The sequence below is a fragment of the Nuphar pumila genome, chromosome 7 (genome assembly GCF_984573655.1).
Source record: "Nuphar pumila chromosome 7, dmNupPumi1.hap1.1, whole genome shotgun sequence".
NCBI lineage: Eukaryota > Viridiplantae > Streptophyta > Magnoliopsida > Nymphaeales > Nymphaeaceae > Nuphar > Nuphar pumila.
In genome coordinates this window covers 48,254,671-48,280,245 of record NC_143255.1, presented here as the reverse complement: position 1 = coordinate 48,280,245, position 25,575 = coordinate 48,254,671, and the positions used below count along the sequence as shown (strand labels likewise).

Below are 25,575 nucleotides of genomic sequence, written 5' to 3'. Positions count from 1 at the left end.
ATTCATGTGAAACATAAGTGATCTGACCACGTTTAGGAGGTAACATTTTTTCCGTTCGACAACTCCATTTTGTTGTGGAGTACCCATACAAGTATTTTGTGACCTAATCCCTTTTTTAATCATGAAATCATGAAGAGCAGTATTGACGCCATTGTCAGATCGAAGTTTTTTTAGTTTAACTTTATACTGAGTAAGAATCATATTATAAAATTCTTTAAAAAGTTTTGGCATTTCACTTTTATTTTTCAAAAAGAAAATCAAAGTAGTACGAGATTTATCTTCTATAAAGGTAACATAATACATATACCCATAATTGGACTCAGTAGGGGCTGGACCCCAAACATCAGAATGAATGAGATCAAACAAACCATCTGATCGTCTACTAGTTTCATGAAATGGTAGTCTTGTAGCTTTCACAAATTCACAAGCATCACACGCTAATGAGGTAGGAACCAAATCGGGGAAAAAAGTTTCTATGACACGATTGGAGGCATGTCCTAGACGAGAGTGCCATTGGGAAAAAGAATCATCACCATGAGTTATGAAAGTTGCTGCATCAACTTGATTGAGCACGTACATACCATTTTATTTTGATCCTCTAGCAATCTCTTTATTTGTTTTCATGTCCTAAAATATCACGCTCTTGGGAGAGAAAATAGCCAAGCAATTGTATGTTTTAGTAATTTCACTAGTTGATAATAAACTTGATGTGATTTGAGGTATGTACAGAATATTCAATTTTACCTCATGATTCAACAAACTATACTTGTCGGTTCCTCTGAATGAGATTGGTGAGTTATTTGTGATAAAAATTATTTTTTTACTCACCAAGGTCAACTCATCCAAATGATTAGATTGATTTGTGATGTGATCCGTAGCTCCAGAATCCACAACCCATTTGAAATTATTGTAATAAAGTGTAATAGCATGATTCAGATCTTTATCATGTGACTGAACGGGCTGATTGGCGACAGGGTTGGTCTTAGCAGACTATTCAAAAAAATTTGCAAGATCATCTTTGGTGACAAAATTTGCAGGTTCTGATTTTTGCACATTCATTTTTTTCTTAGGCGGTCTGCCTACTATATCCCAACAACATTCACGCATTTGACTCGATTTTTTGTAATAGGAGCATGTGGGCCGACTTTGGCTTTTGGATCAGCCTTGACCATCATATCCTTTGCTGGTGGAAACCATGGTTGACAGGGGTGTTACATGAGACTTAAACGCCATTCGGTCCCCCTGTTCTTCGATGGGTTTAAGATATGGATTCATGACCTTCCTGCGAGCTGCTTCTCATTGGATAGTTTGACAAACTGTATTTAAATTGGGCAGCGGGGTAGTCATAAGAATCTGGCTTCTAAGACCTTCGAAATCATCATATCAACTATTTTTTTTAAGAACAATAAAAGAATGTACTAGTTGTTTAAAACATTATCACTAGGCACTAAATTTTTTTACTTTATCAATTGTTCATTAATATTTGTTTTTCTATTTTATTAATTTTATTCTGATATTTCCATGATAGAATGAAAGAAAATAAAGAATTTCAATGCCTCAGGAGAAAGCGACTCTTTACTTTCCCATTTTAAACTTGTATTTCTATGTGATCGAATAGTGGTAAGGACATACATATTTTCTAATTTTTTCACTTCTAGGTGAAGGAATCAGTCCTTTGTATGGTGAATATCTATAAACCTGAACCTGTAAATTAATTTCTGGCTTTTGGGTCATGCCATGCTTGAGTAACTACAGCCCCGTGAAATATAGCAAAAAAAAAAGAGAAATAATATTCCATTAAAAATATATTTTGTAAATTAAAATATCCAAAATTAATTTTCATTATTTTTTTAATTTATTCATGAATATAGTAACAATTATCATAGAGTTACGAGAGTGGTGAGAAATTATGCTGCATTTACAATTTCATGCTAGAATTTCCATGTAGGTTATGACAATGGACTACCAAGAACTACCGGGACTGTGTGATAGCTAGACCAACCAGAAAGAGACGAACAAGACTGTAACAACTACCAAGAATGACTGAGAGTGAAACTAACCATAATAAATTGAAGACCTCTAATCCCTTTCAAAAGTTTTCAAACTGAATGAACCGCACCCTGAGTTCCCGTCTTCAAAGCATTGGTTCTTTAGTGGTGATATTCTCATATTTGGTTTCTCATCCCTGTGTCTCTCCGATAAGTAGTGTCCTACGTTGTGAAGCAGGTTATATGCTCCCCCCCAGAACACGTAGGTGCGTGTTCTCGAGTCTGAATGAGCGTCATATATGTAAGCACATCGGGCTCATTTCCCCGTGTGTGTCGGCATCACCTAGCATCAGAGTCTGGTGCATTTGCAAAGACTTAAGTACCCTTTCCTGTCATTAGTGTCATAAAATGATGTTTAGAGTAAAGGACAAAAATGTCCTCCCACCAGAAAGGGTTACAATTATCATCGTTTTCGCCCTAAGGAGTAAACTCCTATGTTTTAACAAGAGCGCCTCGTAATATGTCGCCCTAAACATTCTGGATCACCCTTTGACAATGCACCATCTACTGTAACAGAAGCTCCCATTAACGATGCACCATTTGCCCTTGTCTGCTGCCGTTGGAGCACCCTTTGTCATCGTCGTCGTCTATTATCGTCAGAGCACCCTTTATCGTCGTCTGTTCGTGAGAAATAGTTGAACTACCAAAGGACTCAACATTTTGTCTATTGTTCATCATGATACCAGGGTGCAAGTGTCGAACTGAGTAGACATAGAATAGTGATTTATAATAGAGATAATGTTGGCAACGTCGAACTGAGTAGAGTAGTGATTTACAGCAGAAATCAGATAAAAGAGTATCGATTTATAGTAGAAATCAGATCAGTGAGTAGCAATTTACAGTAGAAATCAGATAAGAGAGTAGCGATTTACAGTAGAAATCAAATTAGAGAGTAGCGAATTATAGTAGAAATTAGATAAGAGAGTAGCGATTTACAGTAGAAATCAGATCAGAGAGTAATGATTTATAGTAGAAATCAGATCAGAGAGTAGCGATTTACAGTAGAAATCAGATCAGAGAGTAGCGATTTACAGTAGAAATCAAATCAGATAGTAGTAATTCACGATAGAAATCAGATCAAAGAGTAGCGATTTACAGTACAAATCAGATTTCTACTGTAAATTGCTACTCTCTGATCTTATTTCTACTGCAAATCGCTACTCTCTGATCTGATTTCTACTGTAAATCGCTACTCTCTGATTTGATTTTTATTATAAATTGCTACTCTCTTATCTGATTTCTATTGTAAATCGTTACTCTCTGATCTGATTTCTACTGTAAATCACTACTTTCTTATCTGATTTTTACTATAAATCGTTACTCTCTGATTTAATTTTTACTGCAAATCGTTATTCTCTAATTTGATTTCTACTGTAAATCGCTATTTTCAGTAGAGAGAGTAAAAAAAACCACAGCCGCTCAGAGAGAAATCTTATTGTTCTTTTCAACAGTTACAAGAAAGAAAGAAAACAAAGAATTTATATAAGGTAAGGGCAATAACCCTAAACCTAAACAAGTCGGGTCTGATCCATAAGAAACTGAGTCTTAAAGATAAGCCCAAAAAAAATTTGTTCTGAGGGAACCCTTCTGTAAGAGAAAAAACTATAAATCAGACTCCATAACTGATCAGGCAGGAACAAGAAGGCGACCATGTATTGTAACACAAGCTAAAAACAGAGGCGAAATGTGCAAATCTATTTACGAGAAGCAGGAGAACATTTTCATCCCACGCATATCTATCTTACAGGAGAACATTTCCGTCAAAAACATATCTACCTTTTTTTATATGTTGTTTTATTATAAAGTCATCATGGGCAACATTGGCATATGAATTATTGTGGGTCCCAAGATATTCCTTCGTACATATCGAAACACATTTGTGTTTCGAGAAGAACACACAACACCCTCTCTCTATGTTGTACCCATCACATTTATGTCTCTCTTATCAACTAGTCTACATCCCATGTGGGCAATTGGCCCGGACCTAACCTGCCATGAGCCTAGTTTGAGCCAAAATTTTAGGCCTGGGCCCTCGGGAACCAGCCCATTAGCAGGCCAAGCTGATATTATTGTAGTTAATAATATGATAAAAATAAGTAAATATAAAATTTATTGAGATAAAATGAGTAAAAATTTTCAACCATAAAAAAAAATGAAATCCTTATGATTCAAGGAATAATAAATACCTCCTTATTAAATTTTTGGGTATTCAGAGTTGATTGACTCCAAACAGACATTTATGCTTCCCTTCACTTTATTTTCTCAAACTTAGTCCAAATTCGTTTGAACCTGTCATGTCATGTAATCGTATCTGACACCTTTCCAATTTGGCACACACCCTTTTTTTTTTTTTTAAGGAGAGCCTAATCTTTGGTTTTCACAAGATTTAGTAGTAGTCTTGTCCTTTCCTTTTCTACAAGAGGGGTAACGGCTGCAGCGTCGGTCTGTTCGGACGCAATGCAAGAAACTTCCTTTGTGTGCACACCACTTTTCTCTCTCTAACTCTTAAAAACTTGAGCTGATGTGGGTTTTGAACCCACTAATGCTCCAAAATACATACAAAATGAGGAAAACCCAAAAGATATACAGGAAAAGCTTGGAAAATCAAGGAAAATAAGATAAAAAAAATTAAGGAAATTATAATAAAAGGTGGGTTTGTCCATATTTAGAATAAAAGGTCGGGGGTGGGGGGCTACCACAGCATTTTCCAACAATTTGTGAAAAAAATATATTCTAGGCTGAGAAATTAATGCTCCAAGTAAACACTGACAAGTTGAAGTTGTCAATGGGCCAATTTATTTATGACAGGGTCAAACTTTAGCTTGAGTCCCCCAACAATTTATGATTAAGGATAGCATCTCTCTTTGATTTTGTCAAACTTGCCCATTAGGTGGTAGCACATGGCTTGGGTCAAGTGTAATTTGTAATAACCAAGAGGGGCTCGGCGTGGTTGGTAAGAAGCTGTCAGTACACGGCAATTTCCTGTGGGACGTTGCAGGTTCAAAATCCATTGGTACGTTGAATAATAACTGGTGGGGATTGCCTAAACTTGCCTATCATAATGAAGATGGCTTGAATCCAGTGTTATTTCGGTGAAGGTTATCTACTCTCCAACATGTTAAGCTTACCTGACTATTATCCGACTAGCATACTCAAGTATGACAACATGCCTAGCAGTTGACTCATTCATACTACTTAGAAAGAGTGGCTGAGATGGAAAGATGATAAAATGATCTGCATCTTAAGCAATTTCTTTGACTTTGGGTTTAAATGGGTCGGATTTTATTTAATTTTAATGTAGGCATTACTGTATTAGGCACCAGTTAGTTGAGAGGAATTGTAGTCGCTTTTTGGCAAAGTGTGACTTTATCTTCCACTATTGCCGTGTTCTCTTCATAAAAGTCCGAATTTGGTATTAGGTTTTTTGTCTGACCCAAGATTCAAATCTGAAGATGATTAGGTTGTATCCTATTAGATCGGATTCAGTAAATCCCTAAACCTAATCGGGCCACAGCGGCACTGCATCCTGTGGGGGCACCCGCATTCATCTTTCAAAGTCAAGTCTTGAGATTATGAATGGGTATGCGTATGAAAAGTCCAACAAGGTGGCAGCCATGTTTGACAGGTCAATTGATGATAAGCTTGTCAAGAATGAGGGTGGGCCTAACCCAACTTAACTCACATTGCAGTGTGAATGGCTGGGTCATCAGCTTTCCTAGAAAACAATTAGCTAGTGATATCATGCGTTTGGTGTAGTCAATGGGATTTGTTGGGAGTGGGCAAGTAGCCGACAGGAGGACGTTTACTTTCGTTAAACCTAGATGATTAGTATTAATGATGGATGAATGAACCTTGTTATATAAAAAAAAACTTGACATGATTTTTGTGGTTGTTTTGGTATCTTTTTTTTAGAATTATTGTCCACGAATCTGGGCTCGAGAGACCCCGATTCGAGTCATCACAATTAATATCATAGTCAGATTATGAAAAAGGATTATTAAGAATGACGGTGACTATCTAGTTATACAAGGTTTCATAAGAAAAATGATTTGCACCATCTAATTTCGGTCCAGTAGCTTAAAGTCTAGGAGAGTCCATATAGCTAGTTAAAGCTTATGCTTATAAGTTGACCCGTGTTAGCAGGTATGAATGCTAACAGGAATGATGAAAACAATTATATGGATGACATGAATTTAGAAAGAAGAGAACATCCAACGATCATACATACAGATCAAATGGTGTTCATTCTGACATACTTCGAGATGACCCTGATAGATGTGTCTAGACTAAATAGATACATGACACCTCTCATTCCTTGCTCAGCACCGATCATTGTCGTGATCAACAACAACAACTATGATAGTTAGAGGATTGGACCTGATGTTGTATCACCACCCCCATCCATCGGTTGGGGGAATGCCAACATTGCGGGGATGCCCCCTTCTTGGTTATGTTAGAAGAGGACAAATGAAGAACCCTTGATGCAAGGGGTGCAATAGTATGTGGTGAGGGTTGTCTAAGAACACATTTGGAAGCAAGACAAACTCTCGTAGAAAAAGAAAATTTTGCCTATATAAAGTTTTGATATGATATTTTTTCTAAAATGAAAAATTTTCACTTGTTTAGATAACATGAGAAAAACAAAATAAAAAATCTTAAAAAAAGTGATAGTAGGGGTGATCGTGAGGCTTCTCTGGTTGCAATTTTCTAAAAGGCGAGTGGTGGTGGTGGAGTTTCACCATCACCATTTTTCAGAATGTGGGTGATGGTGGGTGGTGATTGATGGTGGAGGGTGACCGACATCATTTTTTGTGAGGTGGGTGATAGTGGGTAGCATTAATAGTTGTGAGATGAATAGTAGAAAATCATTATGAAAAGAACAATTTCATGAGAGATGGGTGATAGTAGGTAGTGGTGGTCATGGCGAGATGGTAGGTGGTGGTGGCGAGATTGGTGGTTGAGAGTGGACCTCACCATTTTCTCTTAGTAGAAAACATTCCTACTGAGGAATGTTTCCTATCAAAAAGTGTACATTTTAGAAAAACTCTCTTAAAGAGAAATTTTTTCTCGCTTGAAAGGGTAAAAAAAATCATAGAAAGATTTTCTATTTTTTATCACTTTTTCCACATCTTTCTTACTTTCAAACGTGCCCTAAGAAAAACATAGGCTTCAAATCTACATCTAAAGACAAGATAGGATGCATTTTTTTTTAAATAATAGTAGAAAACTAAAGCCTAGTATTTTCACAAATATTTTCTTTTAAAGCCAAGTTGGGGACTTGGCTTAGGCAGACCCCCACCAGTTATTATTCAACCTACCACTAAGGTTTGAACCTGCAACGTCCCACCACAAGGAGACGTGCACTAACAGCTCTTATAAAAACCATGCAGAACTTAATATTTTAACAATTGTTAATGAAGTAATAATGCATTTGTCTTCAAAATCAACACGAAAAATCCATTTTGCCAAAATTAGGGCCAAAATTAGGGTGCCTTGTCAACCTTGTGTTGGTAAAGCCAAAACCATTTGCAGGAAAAAGCTATATAGAAAACATTGGGCGCAAAAAAAATTGCTCCCAAAATGTGTGTTCCTGAATAGATCCAATTCAAGGGCAGCCCTTACGTTACGAAGATGGACGATGCTAAAAGCACTTTATTTGAAGGGACCTTTTTACGTCACACACAAAAGAAAGTGTCACACCAACTCTCTACATTTAGGGGTGTCAAATGGGTCGGGTTTGGTTCAGACCCAAGTGACATCAGACTTGGATCAAATTTTCAAGTATGGTATCATGTCCAGACCTATGTCTAATTAGATTCACTATAAGAAAACTATAATCGGACTCTATAAGAACTACATGAACCAAACCCAAATCATACCCAGTAAAACCATATTTTTTTTATCATTTTTACATTGAAAATTTACAGGGCTTAATTGAAACTCAGGCCGGGTCCATGTCTAGTATAAAATTTCACAATTTATACCTGAGTCCATGTATTAATCGGATCTTCAAGTCCGACCCAAGTCTTAATCGGGTCTTCTTATTTATTACCATACTCAAACCCTATATGTTTTGGTTCGGGTCAGGTCTAGGTAAACCAGGCCCGTTAACACCCCTACCTATATTACACATGCTAGGCCTCACTGAAACATGCTGAATTAGTCAAACTTTTGTAGGGCTTATTATCTAAATCGAAAATGTGTTGGGTAGCTTAGGGGAGGGCAAGGGCTTTTTTATTGCATAAAAATGATTGCTACTCTTCTTGAATGACCAACATAGCAATTTTGACTGTAGACCCCACAAAATTGGAGGCTATTAAACATTTCATGCAGGCCTAAGTATGTTTGCCTAAGGTGAAGGCATGTTTAAAGCGATCATATACTATTGGGTCATATATAAAGTATGGTTATAATAATATGTATATACTTTATAAGCCCTAATATGTTACGATAATGACAAAACATGACACTTTTTTACATGATAGTTTTTCACACAAGTTAAATTCACAACCTGAAAGCAAACATGAGAAATTTTTAGTAACCAATTTTTTGTTAAAATCTAACAATGATGGTAGCCCTTTGAGAAGATGGGCACGAAGATCTTGGATCTATCGATGTACCCAAATAATCCATCCACCCTCTGTCCCTTCTCCAACCTCTCTTCATCGATGAAGGTGTGAATGCCCATGACTTCTAAGACTCAAATGGTGAGGATGTGGAAGATGAAGAGTCCTTTGCTTCACCATCTTAAGAGGCCACCCTTTTGGAGTTTCATTTTCTAACTATTAATACCAGAGAAAAGAGTGCCACAACAAAAATGACGATGGTGGTGAATGTAAAAGGCATCTTCATTTTGCTTGTAGGTTGGTCTAGAATGGCGAGGAATCGATGCAGAGAAAAGTCTAGGGTTTTTGAAAAAGAGTCTGCTTTTGATTAAAAGCATTTTGACATTTTGTGGGTACTAACTAGGGTTGTCAATGGGCCCGATTTACCCAGATCTGACCTGAACCATACCCTATAGGGATCAGGTATGGTGATAAATAAGAAGACATGATTAAGACCTGGGTTCGAACGATTAATAATAGACCCGAGCAGGGGCAGAGCTGGGGGGAGGCAGGACTGGGTTGTAGCCCAGTCCTGCCTCAGAAGCCGGGTTGGACCCGAGTCGGACCTGACCCGGATCCGAAACCCGGTAGGGTTTTAAAACAGGGCCCCTGCCCCCTGTTACGTATTGTATTATCTTTCTCCCCCATCTCTCTCTCCCTGCTTGCAACAGCCGACGACGCCGGTGGAATCCAGATACGGTCGTCGTCGTTCGATGTTGGCTTCAGTGACGGCTTCCGGTGAGTTGAAGAGTTCCTCAGCAAGCCTCGGTCAGTGATCTTTGAATCGAACTCTCTCTCTCTAGGTTGATTCTCATCTGTCTTTCAGTTTCTTCATTAGTTGAAAACGAAAATCTGTCTTCATCAATTCATTTAACAAAAAATAATCTTGGAAAAGAGGTTCTTTTAATGTGGGTCATATGAAATAGAGGAACAAATTGAAAAGAACAGTTGGGTCTTTGTTTAGATTTGCCCAGTATCTTATTTGGATTTGGTTTCCACTCACTAAGTACCTAGTGATCTCAGACGTTGAATGTAGATTCATTCTTTTGCATCAGCAATAAGAAAATGGATTCACTGATTATGGTGAACTGGGTTGCTAGGGGCCTGTGATCTAATTCATTTGAACTACTTTTGCATTTTGATGGCTGGACCAGTGAATTTTGTGATCCGGATCTAGCCTTGAACAAAGAGTACTAAAATGTTCACTCTTAACAAGTTTAGTTTCTTTAACATTTTTATCTTTTTTTTGGGTGGTTATATTCAAGATACAGTGTCTTGGTGAATCTTGACTGAAGAATCAGTACATGATGGTTTTTGCTACCACCACATAATTTGATGCTTTTCATGGCAGTGTTGATCCAAAATTAATTCGTTCTTCTGGTTATTCACTTGGAAAAGTTAAAACATGTAGCCCAATTTCAGAAGATTGCTCTTGTTAACTCGTTTCAAGCTTCTGGATGCTTTAGTGAGTCAATCAGGATGTCATTGTTATGCTTATAAGTGTCGCTTTTTTCTTCTATCTTTAGAACTACATTGATTATTATATCACTTTTGCAATTGATGCACTTAGAAATTTTGTTGAATATTTGTTTTTGGTGGCAATGTCTAATAGGTTCTTATACTCCACATATATCTTCAGATGTGCATTACCAATCTGTAATCAATAGCTGGACATGTTTAGTTAATTGGGTACATTTATAAATAAGAAAGGCCTTTTAGGAGTTATTTTTCCTGCTGTTTACTTGCAAGGGAAAGGCCAAGCTACTTTGCATGTATAGAATGAAGCATTGTTTCGCCATGGTCATGCTTTGTCTTTTCATCTTGTGTGAAATGATATTCATTCCTTAAATGTCATAAAATGTCCTACACTTACTCATTGCTCATGTAGTATCTTATTTATTTGTAGAATTTAAAATGCAAAGAGGACAATCTTCGAGTACTAAAAAAAGAAAAAACTTGTTATCATTTTTTTTGAAGTTAGACAGCTCTTCAGATGGACAAGTTGAGGAAACTCTAAGTCCTACTCCAACCATTCCTTCATCACGTGAGCATATTCCATCTTCGAATCCAACTTTCGAATCTAATTTTTATATTGAAAGAGATCCGGGTAAGAGAAAGTGTATGTGTGATTACCCTGTTAATGAAAGAGATCGAATTAGACGAGCTTATCTTAGTGCAGGACCTTTTCAACCAAAACTTGCACAATACCCAAGTAGACAATGTGGTAAACAAGTGTGTCGATGTCAAGAACATTGGTATGATAAGTTTCGTTGGCTAGAGTATTCTCCGACAGAAGATAAAGCATATTGTTTTTATTGCTTTTTTTTTCTTGATAATAGCTCTTCTTCGAATCTCTCAGCATTGGCAACTGTTGGGTTTAATAATTGGAAGAGGGTTAGTCAAGGAGAAAAATGTGCTTTTCTTACCCATGTCGGTTCTTCACTTTCTTCATATCATAATGTATGTGTAAGAAATGCATAGATTTTGATGAGACCGGGTCATCACATTGACAAAGTGATGAATGTTGTATCCCAAGAGGAATGTCAGAAAGCTCGTTTGAGAGTAAGAACATCAATGTTAGCTCTTCAATGGTTAGCGCTCCAAGGTTGCGCATTTAGGGGCCATGATGAATCTTTATCTTCATTGAATCGTGAAAATTTTATTGAATTGGTTGATTATTCTGGAAAAATGAATGCAGATTTTGGTAAAGTTGTTTTGGCTAATGCTCCAAGAAATGCCACGTACACTTCTCCAGATATCCAGAGGGAGATTTTGCACATTATGGCAAACTGAGTACAAGGTATGATTCGTAATGAAGCTGGAGATGCACCGTATTGTATCCTTGTTGATGAAGCACGAGATGCATCTAAATGAGAACAAATGTGCATTGTATTAAGGTTTGTCAATGAAGAGGGAATTTTAAGAGAACAGTTTTTTGCAATTAAAAGTGTTAGTGATACTACCTCATTGAATCTGAAAAATCAAATTTCTGATATTCTTAGTAGTCACAACCTTCAAATTTAGAATATGCGAGGACAAGGGTACGATGGTGCTAGTAGTATGTGAGGTGCTTGGAATGGGCTCCAAGCATTATTTCTGAAGGATTGTCCTTATGCATATTATGTCCATTGTTTTGCGCATCGTTTGCAATTAACATTGATTTCTGCAGCTAAGGATGTTTGTGACATTTGGCAATTCTTTTCTCATTTGGATAATGTTGTTAACATTATTACTTCTTTGCCTAAGCGTGTTGGTGAGTTGAAAGCTGCACATAGAAAAGAAATTGAGCATTTGTTAGAAATTAGAGAACGGTCAATGGGAAGTGGGGCTAATCAGATTGGGAACTTGCATAGAGCTGGAGCTACTCATTGGAGTTCTCATTATGAATTTGTAAAGAGCTTGATGGATATGGACGTTGCAACATGTAAAGTATTTGAGTGCCTGATTGAAAATTCTCCAAGTGCTAGATCTCAGGCTGAAGTTGATGGTGCATACACTTGCATTACAAGTTTTGAATTTGTATTTGTCTTGCATTTGATGAATCGAATATTTGCAGTTACTGATATTCTATGTCAGACCCTTCAAAAGAAAAATCAAGATATCTTGACTGCTATGAGATTTGTCTACACTACAAAGATTGTGCTTCAAGCTTTGAGAGAAGATGGTTGGGAAAAATTCCTTCAAGAGGTAACATCATTTTGTTCAACAAATGATATTTGCCTACCTGACTTCAGTAGTTCATATATGGTTGGTCGATCCCGTGGTCGTGAGTATCCCTCAGTTGAGCATCACTATCATTTTGATGTTTTCAATAAAGCTATAGACTTCTTGTTGGTAGAGTTAAATACTAGATTTAATGGCACATCAGTCGAACTTTTTTCTCTCAGTGCGACATTGGATCCTAGAAACTCATTTGAATCCTTTAATATAACTGATATTTGCAAGCTTGCAGAGAAGTTCTATCCTCAAGATTTTACACCACAAGATATATTTTACTTGAAAGTAGAGTTACAACATTATCAGATTGATGTGGTTTCTGATCCTCAATTTCAAGTACCTACTCTACCTGATTTGTATCAAAAGTTGGTTGCAAGTGAAAGGTCAAAAAGTTATGTCATGCTAAATAGATTATTTTGTCTTGTATTGACATTACCAGTTTCTACGGCCATTACAGAACGAGCATTTTCAGTGATGAAGCGTGTGAAGACGGAAATTCGTAACAAAATGGATGACGATTTTCTTGCTGACTGTATGACATTGTACATCGAACGAGAATATACTATGACTTTAGTTATAGATTCTCTTATAGATGAATTTTATGCTGCGAGTAACCGTCGGGGCCCATTTTAGTTGGTACTTTCTTATTTTAATTTATTTTGTCATAAATAAAATTTATGCATTGTTATGAACTTCAAATTATCGCACCAGTGTTATATATTGCCATTAGATAATGTTTAAGAACTTTATGTTGAGATTGAAAAAGACTGTAGCAGATAGTTTGATTTGTCCATATGAAATAGATTTTTATTAATAATTATAGCCATTTTTTATTTTATCTCAAAAAAAAAAAAAATCGGGGGGCGCTGCCCCCGAACCCCCAACTATCACACAAACTTTTTTTCTACACCCCTGGACCCGAGTATAGTTTATGAAATTTTGTATTAGACTCAAACCTGACCCGAGTTTTGACTAAAACCCACAAATTTTCAATGTAAAAATGATAAAAAAATATATGGTTTTACCAAGTATGGTTTGAGTTTGATTCATGTAGTTCTCAGGTCTGGGTATGATTTTTTTTATAGTGGACCCATTTATACCTAAGCTCGGACCCAATACTGAAAATCTGGTTCACGTCTAATTTCAATTGGGTTTAAACCAAACCCGACCCGTTGATACCCTTAGTACCAACTGATAATGTAACAATGCAGGTTGGGGTTGGGTTGGGTGGACTTAGGGGATACAAATGATGCAGACGATACCACCACGGGGTAGCGAAAGAAAAAAAACGGAATTTGTTGTTGTCTTCCCAGTCATGTACCTCTCGCTAGAGTATCCTTGTCGAGATTTACCATGTTTGTGTCCATGCAGACCACCATCGTCTCTGTCGAGTTGCAGTCATTGGTTACAGTGGGTTTGGGTTTAAAATCCAATCATTTTTACTAACAAATTGACATCTCTCTTTACATCTGGTGTCCACCTAATGCCAACTTATATAGCTTGTTAACTATACATATAGTAGGGCATAACATCGAACATACCCACGTGCTATCAGCGACATGTGTTTTAGTTTTAGATATTAAGCAGTCCAAAAGAGGGGAAAAAATACACGTGCATGCCCTTGATGCGTTCGAATATATATATATATATACACACACACACAATGGTTCCAGCTTGAGATCTGCTAGCTCACACCCCATAAAAGGTGAAGTAAGGTTGAATGCCCATTGATTGACTTGTTTGGCTCGTTTACCAGCTCTAATGGCAACCTATCTTTCTAGCGTGGGAGGAAGATTTGTGCAAACAATAACTAAGATTGACACAGGATCCTGGGGTGATTGGTTCCACCCCTGTGGGAGGGTGTGAATACATTTATATTTTCACTTTGTTTCATTTTTTTAAATTAGGGGTCCACATCCCAACCATCGTTGAAAATGAGTTTAGGTTTGATTGGATTGGAACTTGACTAAGCCCCAACTCATATTTATATTACACTCAAACAGAGTATCCACTTACTTGCCAATAGGAATCCGTTTCGATCTAGCGAAATGCTCTCAGATTTGGTTCAACACTCAAACATTTTATTCTCCACTTTGGTTTGGATCCTTGCAAGGATGCTGTAAAATTCATCCGTCCTTACCCATCACCTTTCTTTGTAAAGTATAATCTTGTGATATTTAAAAAAAAAATCTAAAAAAAAACTGTGGAAAACATTAGTGCATTTAAATTTTAAAAATATAAAGAAAAGTACAAAAGAATTGAGTTCAAGTCGGGTGCAATATGATTGAACAAAAATTTGTGCACTAAGCACCCGATAGCCCTCCATCAGGTCTTGGGTCCCACACCTGACAGGCCCTATCCTCAAGTGATTAGGTGGTTAATGAACAAATATTTGTGCAATATGCAATCATATTGCACCTGATCTTTTCACAAAAGAATTGCAATAAAAAATGTTAATATTGCAAGAAAAGCATAATAATATGACGATGAAACTGCCTTGGATTCAAAATAGGCAATACTTATCACAAAATTTTTGGAGAATTAGTTTTGGAAAATATTGCGATTAAATTGTAATATTTTTCAAGTGAACGAGTTAGTAGGTAATTTGTCTAGCAATCACGTGGGTGGTGCGTGACTCACCACGATAAATCAATAAATTAAAGATTCCAAGTTTTCGAGCTTAAGGTTCTTGCCACAAAAGTCCAAAGCTGAATTTCAGACTATAGACATAAAAAATACCAACCCTAAAAATATTCTGGTTGACCCAAACCTGACCGAGCAATATGCCAAGCTGGTTTGGGTTATGACTTTTGCGGGCACCTGCCCAACCCAGTTTTTTTTTGCTGGAAACCTGACCTGAGTGTTTATATGTATTTTTAGGGAATTACCCAAACCTGACCGAGCAATATGCAGGCTGGTTTGGGCTATGACTTTGGACGGCACCTGCAAAACCCAGTTTTTTCGCCGGAAATGTGACCTTACCCAACCTTAGTGTTTATATGTATTTTTAGGAAAAGTAAAATTTTAAAATATACAGGTCTGGGTTTGGAATTTCAGTTTCATGATCCAACAAAACCTGAACCCAAACCCAAACCCAAACCTAAACCTGACAATTTGTTATTTGGGCGGGTTTCGGTACACCTTGATGGGTCTTGTACATGCTATTGTTTTTTTACAGCAGGTGCTTTTTGACATTTCTGCACATGTTTGTCTATAAAAAAAAGAAAACAACATAATGGTTTTTGCTCCCCAAACTCATTTGCAGACTTGGTTGGAGCACTCAATTCTTGAGAAGCTCCACTACTGCTGACCATCCATCTCGAAATGTCAAGACAGACCTGGTTGTTTACTTGCATATATAATGTGAAGTCTAATAAAGGCCCTAATGTGCAGCGAGCTAGTCTTTTGATTTTTCTTTTCTAAAGGCATGCTAAGGTTAGGCCGACCTGTACCAGTTATACAATTATACCATTGGGGTTTGAACCTACAACGTCCCAAGGTGACATACACTAGCTGCTTCTAACAGACAAACTCGGATGCTGGTTTTGACGCATTGCTCCAACGTCCCAAGGTCAGGGCCTGAAGATGGCCTGTCATTTTCAGAATTGCTCGTTGGCAATTGTCCATCGTAAATGAGCAGTCCTTTGTAATTTTTGTATGACTTCAAGGGGGGGCTTCTGGAAAATATGATGCTGCTTTTGACGCATTCGGTTTGAACGCTCTAGTCTACAGGCTTTCACCGTGCAGTCACGCACGGGTATTTTAAGACCAACGGTCACGGATGGACCTCTAGTCTATAGGCTTTCACCGTGCAGTCACGCACGGGTATTTTAAGACCAACGGTCACGGATGGAATGGAAGTGATGAATATGGTGAGGCTCTTAATGCCATTTAATTCTCATACCTGGTATTTCTTGAAACCCTCGTAATTAAATCTCATTAATGTTTTTGCCCACCAATTTATTTCTTACCCAAATAAACTCACAACTACAGAGTCTTTGTAGGATGACCGTATATCATATAAAAATACTTAAAAAAGTAAGGAGGAACATATATACCACTTAAGAATGTGGGATCCGCTGTCTTATCACACAAAATTCAATTATTACTAAATTAATTGAGCGATTTTTATGATGCACACACACTTTTTACTTGTAATTTCATGAAGAAAATGATATTTTTGGTAATTTTTGATATAGACCCGTATATAGTCAAATAAGAACATTGAGTTATTCTCCCTCCAACACATCTATAGAAAATTGATATTATAAAATTCTTATTTTTATCTTTATTTATCAAAAATATATGATTGTTCTTTGTACAAGTTGTCAACTTCCATCCACCCGCTATTAAATATCGGGAACCTATGAATAACCAAAACGGATCATACTTCTAGCCTAGGTTCCAAATAGATCTTACTCATATTTTTAGTATATGAATTTGTGGTTATATCCAATATAATATACATATGTTGAAAAAAAGCTTTTAAAATTATTGAACTCAAGCTAATTTAATTGAGCATAAATTGAAAGGGTAATTTTTTAAAAAGATTATGCCTCAACATGAAATTTTAGATAAAAAGTAGGTCAGTATCACAAAATTACCCAAAATACCACGGTCATAACTTTTTTGGGTTTTGCTCATCTGATTGAAGAGAAAAAGGTTTTCCCAAAAAAGAGAGAGGGTTCCTTACACACTCCATTCCTTTGTCTCCGTTGAAAAACGATAAAAATTGCACACTTAGGGTATGTTTGATGCAACGTTCCCAGCGTAATTCAGGCAAAAATCTCGCTGGGAACGGTGATTTCCAACAAACGTTGGACGCGGCGGACGGCGTTCCGTGCGTCCGCCGCGTCCTTATACACTTGATATTTTCGTTCCACCCTCCCCCCTGTTACAAAAGTTACAGGAACGAGGGGAACGTTCATTTTGTCTCGACGGGCGTGCCTCTTTGAGCCCCGTCGCCCTCCGCAATCCCCCGGTGATCTGCCTCTGTTTCCCTCTCCTTTCTCCTCGTCTTCCACCTCCTCCTACTTTCCTTCTCTTCCACGTCTGCCTCCATCCGTCGCTCTTTCGCCGTCGAGGATCAGCCGGACGCCGGGAGAAACGCCACAACGAAAGAGGACAGCTTCGCAGATATCATTTATCGAGCCCTAGAGAAGGAATTCGCAGAGAATGATCCGCCCGGTGGTAAAAGTGGATCCGATCTCCAACGCAGCTCGGTTCTATCTGATTTTTGCTCTTTGATTAATCAATGTGTAGACGTGCAACGGGTGTTTAGTGTTGGTGTTTTTGGAGATACCAGTCTTCTGTTTCAATAGATTTTATTGTTTTCTGGTTGTTTTTAGAGATGCTCATGTTCTGTTTGATCCATTTGTTTTGTTTATTCTAGTTCTCAGTTGCCCATCTTATTGTTTTGTCATTTTTTGTTGTACTTTTGCTAGTTTTAGAGATACCCATCTTCTGTTTCGGTAGATTTCCTTGCTTTCGGTTAGTTTCTAGAGACACCCATCTTTCATTTCGTTAAATTTGTTTCCTGTTAGTTTTAGAGATAGCTATGTTCTGTTTTAGAGATATCATACTGCTTATTTCAATAAGTTCTTAGATATAGTTCTCTTCTAGTTTCATCTATTTACTTGGTTTCTCTTAGATTTGGGAGATTACCATCTTGATGTTTGATCTATTTCAATGGTTATTAGTTTATAAAAAGTTGCCCATTTTTCATTCTGGTTGATTTCTTCAATCATTGCTTGTTTTGGGGATAATAAACATGTTAATTTATTTTATGGTTTTTGGAGATAACCATTTTTCATTCCGGTTGACTCATTGGTTTCATTGATACTGGTAAATATTTTTTAAAAATTTATGGAGTTTTACTGGATTCATCTTGTAGAAAATTTTATGTTTGAAGATATATTTCCTACACTGCGAATTCCCTCTATCTACAGCATTGTGTTATTTAGCATGAGTGGCACTGCAACAGTTTCTTTTTATCTAATTTCTCATGAGGTATTGGCTTGTGATTGGTGATGTGCAGTCAATGATCTAATTTCCATTTTAGATTTTATCATTCTTTCTCTTTATTTCATTAACCCAACCTTTCTTTTGTCTTCATCTCTATTCTCTTGTCTACTGCTAGTCAGAATGTATGTAAGGAGCAGAAACAACAAAACATTGTCATGGCACAATTCATCAATAGGATAGCAACCTAAATCGATATGCTGCTATGCTTTATTTTTCTGGCAAAGTATGTTATTTTCCTATATAAGAATATTAGGGTAAGTTGATATGAGTGAAGCATATCATCAACTAAATATGATAAAGAAATGCACACTCACATGAGCAGGGAGCTATGACAAGCCGGTAAAAATGGGTAAGTTCAGAGATTGGCTTAGCTTCATTAGTGCCTTCTCAGCTTTTGCAATGAGTAGTTATTCTTCTGCTCTTACTGCATGAATCCCTTTCAAGAGAAGAATTTAATTGTAGTGTGCCTTTTGTTTTTCTCTTTCCTTTGTTTGCCGTCTGTGGTTTTACTGACAGAGGACCTATCATGTGTTCATTGATAGTAATTTCTTTTGACTTCATATGCATCTGCACATAAAGTATACACTATAATCTTTAGTTTGGTATTAAGCGTAAACAAGTTGATTTTTTGCCTTGGAAGTTGATGCAGCGAGAGAGGGGATTAAGGTTGAACGGTCGTTGGTGCAAAGGAGGAACCGAGCACTGTGCTGCTAACGAGTGTTGTCGTAGGCTGTGTCTTCAAGGCACCGACGGCAACAAGTAATGACACAGAAACACGACTTCTCCAGTCGTGGGATACACAGTTAATATGAAATGAAAAGTCTTTGTGGGATACACTGACTGCTTTATGCTTTATTTCATTAACTAATGAATTGACAACTGAAGGCAATAACAAAAAGGGGAAAACAGAAACAACAAAGACGTAATGACAAAAAGAATAAATGTAAAGGGAAAATCTGCAGGAAGGAAATGACGTCAAACCCAGAAGAGGAAAACAAGTAATAGGCAAAGGGGAAAACTGCTGAAAAAAAGCAAATACGGCTGCTGCTAATATTGAATATTCTCCTCCTTCTTACGAAACCCTAGGCAGCTTATTTAAAGGGCTTCAGTTTGGATTCGGGTCTCGGGTCCGGACCCAAAACAATGTCTGCGTGTTGTTGGGTCTGTGATGCCTGGGCCTGCTCTGCATCATTCTCCCCGGGTTGGGAAGAAATCAGCTCCGACGACTTGTTGTCACCACACTGTTCACAATTCCATCTAAAAGTTTGGCCAGGTTTTGGGCCTGAACATTTAAAAAGTACATTCCGCCTAAGATAATGTAGCACTCAGTGATATTCGTTGCAACTTGTAAGTGATCAAAACTCCTTCCCATAATCGCCATAAGGTATGTAAAGAGATCTAGTAGCTGCAGTGCCATTGAAGTTGCTTGAATCACTGTGGCTCCCCATAGTTGCATACTGTCCTCCAGAAAAAAAAAATTCATCAGCTGATTCACCCCATAACTTATGAAAAAACTTAGCCAGCTCATTTGCAAATGGAATGATTCTATCACCAAGATGTTCAACGATCAAAGATATCAAGTTTGAAACTACCACCTTCGATTCAAACATCTGCACCGCTCCAAACAACTTGAAACACAGACTCCAACACATTGGGAAACAATCAGAAGGAGCTAGTTCGTAACAGTTTTCATCATCAATAAGAGAATACAACGGCCAAATTGTTGCAAGTTTAACTGCTAGATCGTTATCCTAGAGCAAGATAATCAAAGCATACCACACTGGTTTCCTTAAGCCGCCTTTGATCTCTAAAACCCATTTTCCAAAAATCCATGCAACTTTTCGATGTATAATTCGCTGATTAGGATGGTTATTTGAGAGTTCAAGAGACAAAGTCCCTTCATACCAAGTCTTGAAGCTGTGATATTTTGACAGTTCGTGATATGTATGTTCAGCAGAACCATAGGCAGCTTCCTTGAGAAACAAGGCAGTCGGTATTTCAGGTTCTATTGTTGAGAATCCAATCATTGCTACTGGATGAACACTGCTGCCTCCTACATCCCTGTGCAGAGTCCCAACGTCTTCCCGACGTGCTGCGAACTGGAGTGTTGACGAGGCTGGATCGATGACCGCAACACCATCGGAGTTGTTCGTGCGCGAGCCTAACTGGTTCAATCGCACCTCATGTGCGTCTACCTTGGACTCCGGTGCTCTCAACTGTGCCTCAATCTCATCCATCCGCTTCGACAAGCCGGCGACGTCTCGACTGATACGCAGCAGATCTTCGTCCATTCGGGTCATCATCTCCATCATACACGACATTTGATCTTCCCTACCGGCGCCCTCTCGCTCTTTTTCGGTTACCGGATCATTCCTCACATTTGGCGGCATGCTGCTGGCGACAGAGGATACCCGGTGCTCTTATACCATTTTGATGCAGCGAGAGAGGGGATTAAGGTTGAACGGTCGTTGGTGCAAAGGAGGAACCGAGCACTGTGCTGCTAACGAGTGTTGTCGTAGGCTGTGTCTTCAAGGCACCGACGGCAACAAGTAATGACACAGAAACACGACTTCTCCAGTCGTGGGATACACAGTTAATATGAAATGAAAAGTCTTTGTGGGATACACTGACTGCTTTATGCTTTATTTCATTAACTAATGAATTGACAACTGAAGGCAATAACAAAAAGGGGAAAACAGAAACAACAAAGACGTAATGACAAAAAGAATAAATGTAAAGGGAAAATCTGCAGGAAGGAAATGACATCAAACCAAGAATGGGAAAACAAGTAATAGGCAAAGGGGAAAACTGCTGAAAAAAAAACAAATACGGCTGCTGCTAATATTGAATATTCTCCGCCTTCTTACGAAACCCTAGGCAGCTTATTTAAAGGGTTTCAGTTTGGATTCGGGTCTCAGGTCCGGACCCAAAACAATGTCTGCGTGTTGTTGGGTCTGTGATGCCTGGGCCTGCTCTGCATGAGAAGTTGAGGTTTTAAGGTATTAACAATAACCCTTTCATTCTTTCTTTATGGGGCTCATTTGTTTATTTCATTGTTCCATCAAAATGTCATCAACTTGATGCTACAAAATATGATAACAGTTAAAATTGAAATCTTGGCAGTTTGGTGTGAATTTTGTTTGCTTTATGAGAATTTAAGAATATGAAAATCTTTTTGTGTATAATATCATTAATGGTTTAGTTTCGATTAGGGTTATGCATGTGCTTCTAAGAATGTAATGCATGAGAGAGAGAGAGAGAGATCTAGTGTTTTTAATGAAGGAATAATTAGTCAGTCTTTCGTTTCTTTTCTTGTTATATACTTGAATCCTAAGAAAGTTATCTTGGCCTAGCAAAATATAACTACCTTTCTTCCTTTGATTTTTAACCCCTCCATCAGGAGTGGAGGTCAGGCTAGTTAGGAATCTATCGAAATTGTTGTTTTAAATGATTTATTTTTTCAAGCAGTTTCTGTTAGATAGGGAATGAGACTTTGAGCATTTTATCTATGTTTACATGCTCATGGCCTTATGGTCTGGTCACTTGAAGCATCAAGCTCGTTTGATGATGTCACTGTGTCACACCATTTTCCTATGTATGTTTTTTGTCACTGATCTTCATAGTTAGCATGTGTTAATGAGGGGGACATCATAAGGCTGCCTTCTGTGTTATCAAGTTACAAGCATGGCATTGGCAGAAAATCTTAATATAGCAGGCAGCCTTTTGATAATGTCCTTTTTATGGATGCTTTTATGGCTAAGTTTGATTGATTGGTTACAACTCATGATGTTCTATTTATTCCTTACTACTCTAGATCAAGACCATGGTTGAAGACCCATGTTTCTTGTAAATTTTCAACTCTTGTATATTTTGGTCAATCTAAAATGTTTTTCAGATCTGAGGTAATTATCCATAGAAATACATTATATGGATTGTGTTCCGACTCTGAATCGAACCTATAGTTCTTGCATTTCTTGTTGCCTGACTTTTGGTTTACCTATTGTTGTAGATTGAGTCATTATCAGTTACTTTCCATGGTCATGATCTGATTGTAGATTATGAGCTCAACTATGGCAGATAACGTCCTATTTAGCCTTTGCATCAATTCTCTTTCATCAACCCTGGAGGTTCTTTTGATGGAGATTCTATTGTCATTTTGTTTCTAGGGGCTATGGTTTGCTTGGGTTGAATGGCTGTGGGAAGTCCACCCTTCTTACAGCAATAGGCTGCAGGGAGCTTCCAATTCCTGAATGGTTATCTATCACCTCAGCTGGGAAATTGAAGCTTCACATATGTCTGCCCTTGAGGCTGTCATAAACAGTGATGAGGCGAGATTAAGATTGGAGAAAAAAGGCTGAATCTTTGTTAGAGGTACTCAGCCATGACTTCAGGCTTATCAATCAGGTGGCTGAGGAAATTTGGGTTTGCCAAAACCAGACTGTGACAAGATGGGAAGGCGACATTATGGATTTCAAGCAACATCTGAAAAGCAAGGCTGGATTATGAGTTTAGAGATGAATGCCCTTTTTGGTGTTACAAATACCCTTTTTGTTCCCACTATAAGGTGGATAATATTCCATACACCAACACTATATTCTCTAGACAAAGCATCCACTTATTGTAATTTTTCTGATGTTCACACATGTTGCTTATTTTAGCAAGGATGGTGACCATGATTCAGTAACTAGGATGAAGGATGCTGAGGAGGCTTTAGAGGCCAAACAAAGGTATTGTTGGATTGTGAATTTAATATAAATTCAGGTTTTTTGCTGAAGGCATCTTGTATTGATTAATGATATGAACATCTTATTATACATCTTACCGGTTAGTTTTTTGAAATGCAGCAAAAGCCGTCGTTTGAGCTTTCAGGGAAACTCGCTGAGGAAACTAACGGAGTTAGGGGTGAGAATTTTAATGATTCAGTGTCTTTGTAAAAGTATTTTGTGAATAATGATGTTTTTGCATAATTGAGATGAATGTTCATTGATATGTCAAACTAATAAAGAATTCAATATTATAATGCATTTTCCTGTAATTCACCATCTACAATTCCCAGCAGGAATTTACAGGTTGGTGGCCTCTGAATCCCATGGAGTTTATCCATTTCAGGCATTCAAAATGTTTTATCCTTTTTGGCTAAATTTTTGTTTCTGTAGAGATGATCTAGTCATTGGTGCTTGAAGTGATGTGGGTGCCATTCTAGTCGATGGACAGGGTGATGGGATATTGCTTGAAGCTCCAGAACAGGACTTTGATTTTTTGAGGAGCACATCATTCAACTTACTGCAAGGCTGCGAAACACAAAAACGGTGGATGCCCGTGAAATTATATCGTTTGTGTCAAATGCAACAACTGGATTTGTCATTGGCAAAGGTGGTTCAACAATCTTCCAGTTGGCTTTACAATCTGGAACTCGTGTTCAGTTGTCCCATAACAATGAATATTTTTCAAGAACAGATAGAATCATTATGATAATTGGAAGTGTTAGTGAGATATTTAGTGCAATAGACATTATACTTTCAAAACTGCAGAGTTTGGGTACCATTGTAATACAAGTTTTTTTTTTATTATTTCTGGCATGGTTGCACAACAATTGTGAATTCAATATGAAATTTGTACATTTTTCTTGATAAATTTATGTTATTCAGTTACAAAGGGATTCTGCATCAAAGTTAAGACTTGTAGTCCCAAATAGTGCATAATAAACTAAAATAATGTTTTTGTTGTAATCTGTCAAAACATTTTTTAGTTTTTAGATCCAATCCGAGATTTTTAGATTTTAAACTTTTTTTTATGTTATGTATTTGGATCCAATTTGATATTTAAGGCAAAAATCCATAATAAACTTGTTAAAACATGTAAAATGGCCTTGTTGGAAAAGGAGTTGACTAAGACATATTTTGATAATGAAAGCATAACTAACAATGCAATCAATATGTTTCCCAATCGAGGTAGAGTGAGGGGAATCTAAGTCCATCTTTTGAAACCATATGATAAACCACTCTTAGAACTTGTTTAGCATGCACTCTGCCAACCAAAGCCTGTCTAAAAATCTTGTTTCCTGTTTTTATAAGCCTTTTATTTTCAATGTTTTAATCATAAATCTATTTTTATAAATTGTTTTTCAACTCTATCAATTCCATCTGATTCCTAGGGATGTCTAGGATCTTTAGCCTTAATCTAAGCTCGATTTAAGCTCTTTTTGAATCTTTTTTGGTCAAAATTCTAAAATTTATTCTTCCCTTTTTTTATTTTTATAAAAAATCCAATTATTTTGCAAAAATATCTTATTTTCCTAGATTTTCTTAAAAGTATTCCTGATTTTTCAATTCTAGGATATTCCAAAGGCTATTATGAGTCTTAAAAACAAATCTTAGATTTTTTCATAATCGTTTTGCATCTCATTCATGCATTAGTTCTTTGAAAACCTTAAAGCAGGGGTAAAATCATTATTTTCCCTTAATATTTCTAATTTTGGGCAATATTTTAATACTTCAATACTTCAAACATATTCTCAAACATGTCAATCACCTTCATAATCGATTTTATCAATTTTTGAATGCCCAAATTAGAGATATCTCAAATTTATTTTAAAAAACCTTGATTTCAAGGCCATAGTCTTGTTTTCAGAGGTATTTTAGTCATTTTGCCCTAATTTCGAAATTCAATCTTTCAAATAAAGTCTATTTTCATACTTTTTTCATTCATACATGCATTCAATACTTTATTTCTTAAATTTTCATTCATGGAAGCTTTGAAAGGGCTCAATTCTGGGAAATGTCCTTTAATTTCTAGATATTGTCGGATAAACCTAAAAAATTCTACATTTCCTTGACAAGTTTATTCTTTTTGCAAATGAGAATGTAATTTTCATTTCTTTCTTTATTTCAATCATGTAATGTTGTAATTTTGATATTGGAATAAGAATTTATTTTCTGCTTAGCATAGGTTGCATTCACATATAGTTTGAATTCTACTATATCCTGCTATTGCTTGTCATTCCATGCACATAAATTGCAAATTCATTATGGTCGACATGAATGACATGTGCACCTTCTTCTTGGGGCTTAATAAACTCGATTGGCATCATATCTGTGACCATAGTCAGGGTATGAAAGATACCCAAATTTATCACTCTTCCTTAAGTTGCAGTCGGCCTACACTTTTAGGTTGTCTGTGAA

General features: G+C 37.1%; 1 protein-coding gene across 3 annotated transcripts; it reads left to right on the top strand.

Annotated features, from left to right (window-relative positions):
• The first annotated feature begins 17,322 nt into the window (after positions 1-17,322).
• LOC149832180 (uncharacterized) lies at positions 17,323-23,977 on the top strand. Of its 3 annotated transcripts, none has more exons than XR_016433326.1 (4): positions 17,323-17,560; positions 22,561-22,958; positions 23,053-23,121; positions 23,239-23,977. XR_016433326.1 is itself a non-coding variant. In XM_090014349.1 (4 exons), exons 1-4 carry the CDS (start codon positions 22,843-22,845, stop codon positions 23,655-23,657), a joined length of 303 nt encoding a protein of 100 aa, XP_089870475.1. In that variant the 5' UTR covers positions 17,323-22,842; the 3' UTR covers positions 23,658-23,977. The 3 variants fall into 3 exon arrangements, 2 of the variants coding, with proteins under 2 accessions (XP_089870475.1, XP_089870476.1); XM_090014349.1 differs by having other exon boundaries at positions 17,323-22,958; positions 23,239-23,296; positions 23,598-23,977; XM_090014350.1 differs by having other exon boundaries at positions 17,323-22,958; positions 23,239-23,296; positions 23,551-23,977.
• Positions 23,978-25,575: the final 1,598 nt, after the last annotated feature.

What these genes read in the sequence shown, in the direction of transcription:
- LOC149832180 (XM_090014349.1), top strand. Translation starts at nt 22,843, where the DNA reads ATGGGAAGGCGACATTATGGATTTCAAGCAACATCTGAAAAGCAAGGC. An exon ending in CTTTTTGTTCCCACTATAAG is followed by an intron (nt 22,959 to 23,052) that starts GTGGATAATATT and finishes TGCTTATTTTAG; the next exon opens with CAAGGATGGTGACCATGATT. An exon ending in GCTTTAGAGGCCAAACAAAG is followed by an intron (nt 23,122 to 23,238) that starts GTATTGTTGGAT and finishes TTTGAAATGCAG; the next exon opens with CAAAAGCCGTCGTTTGAGCT.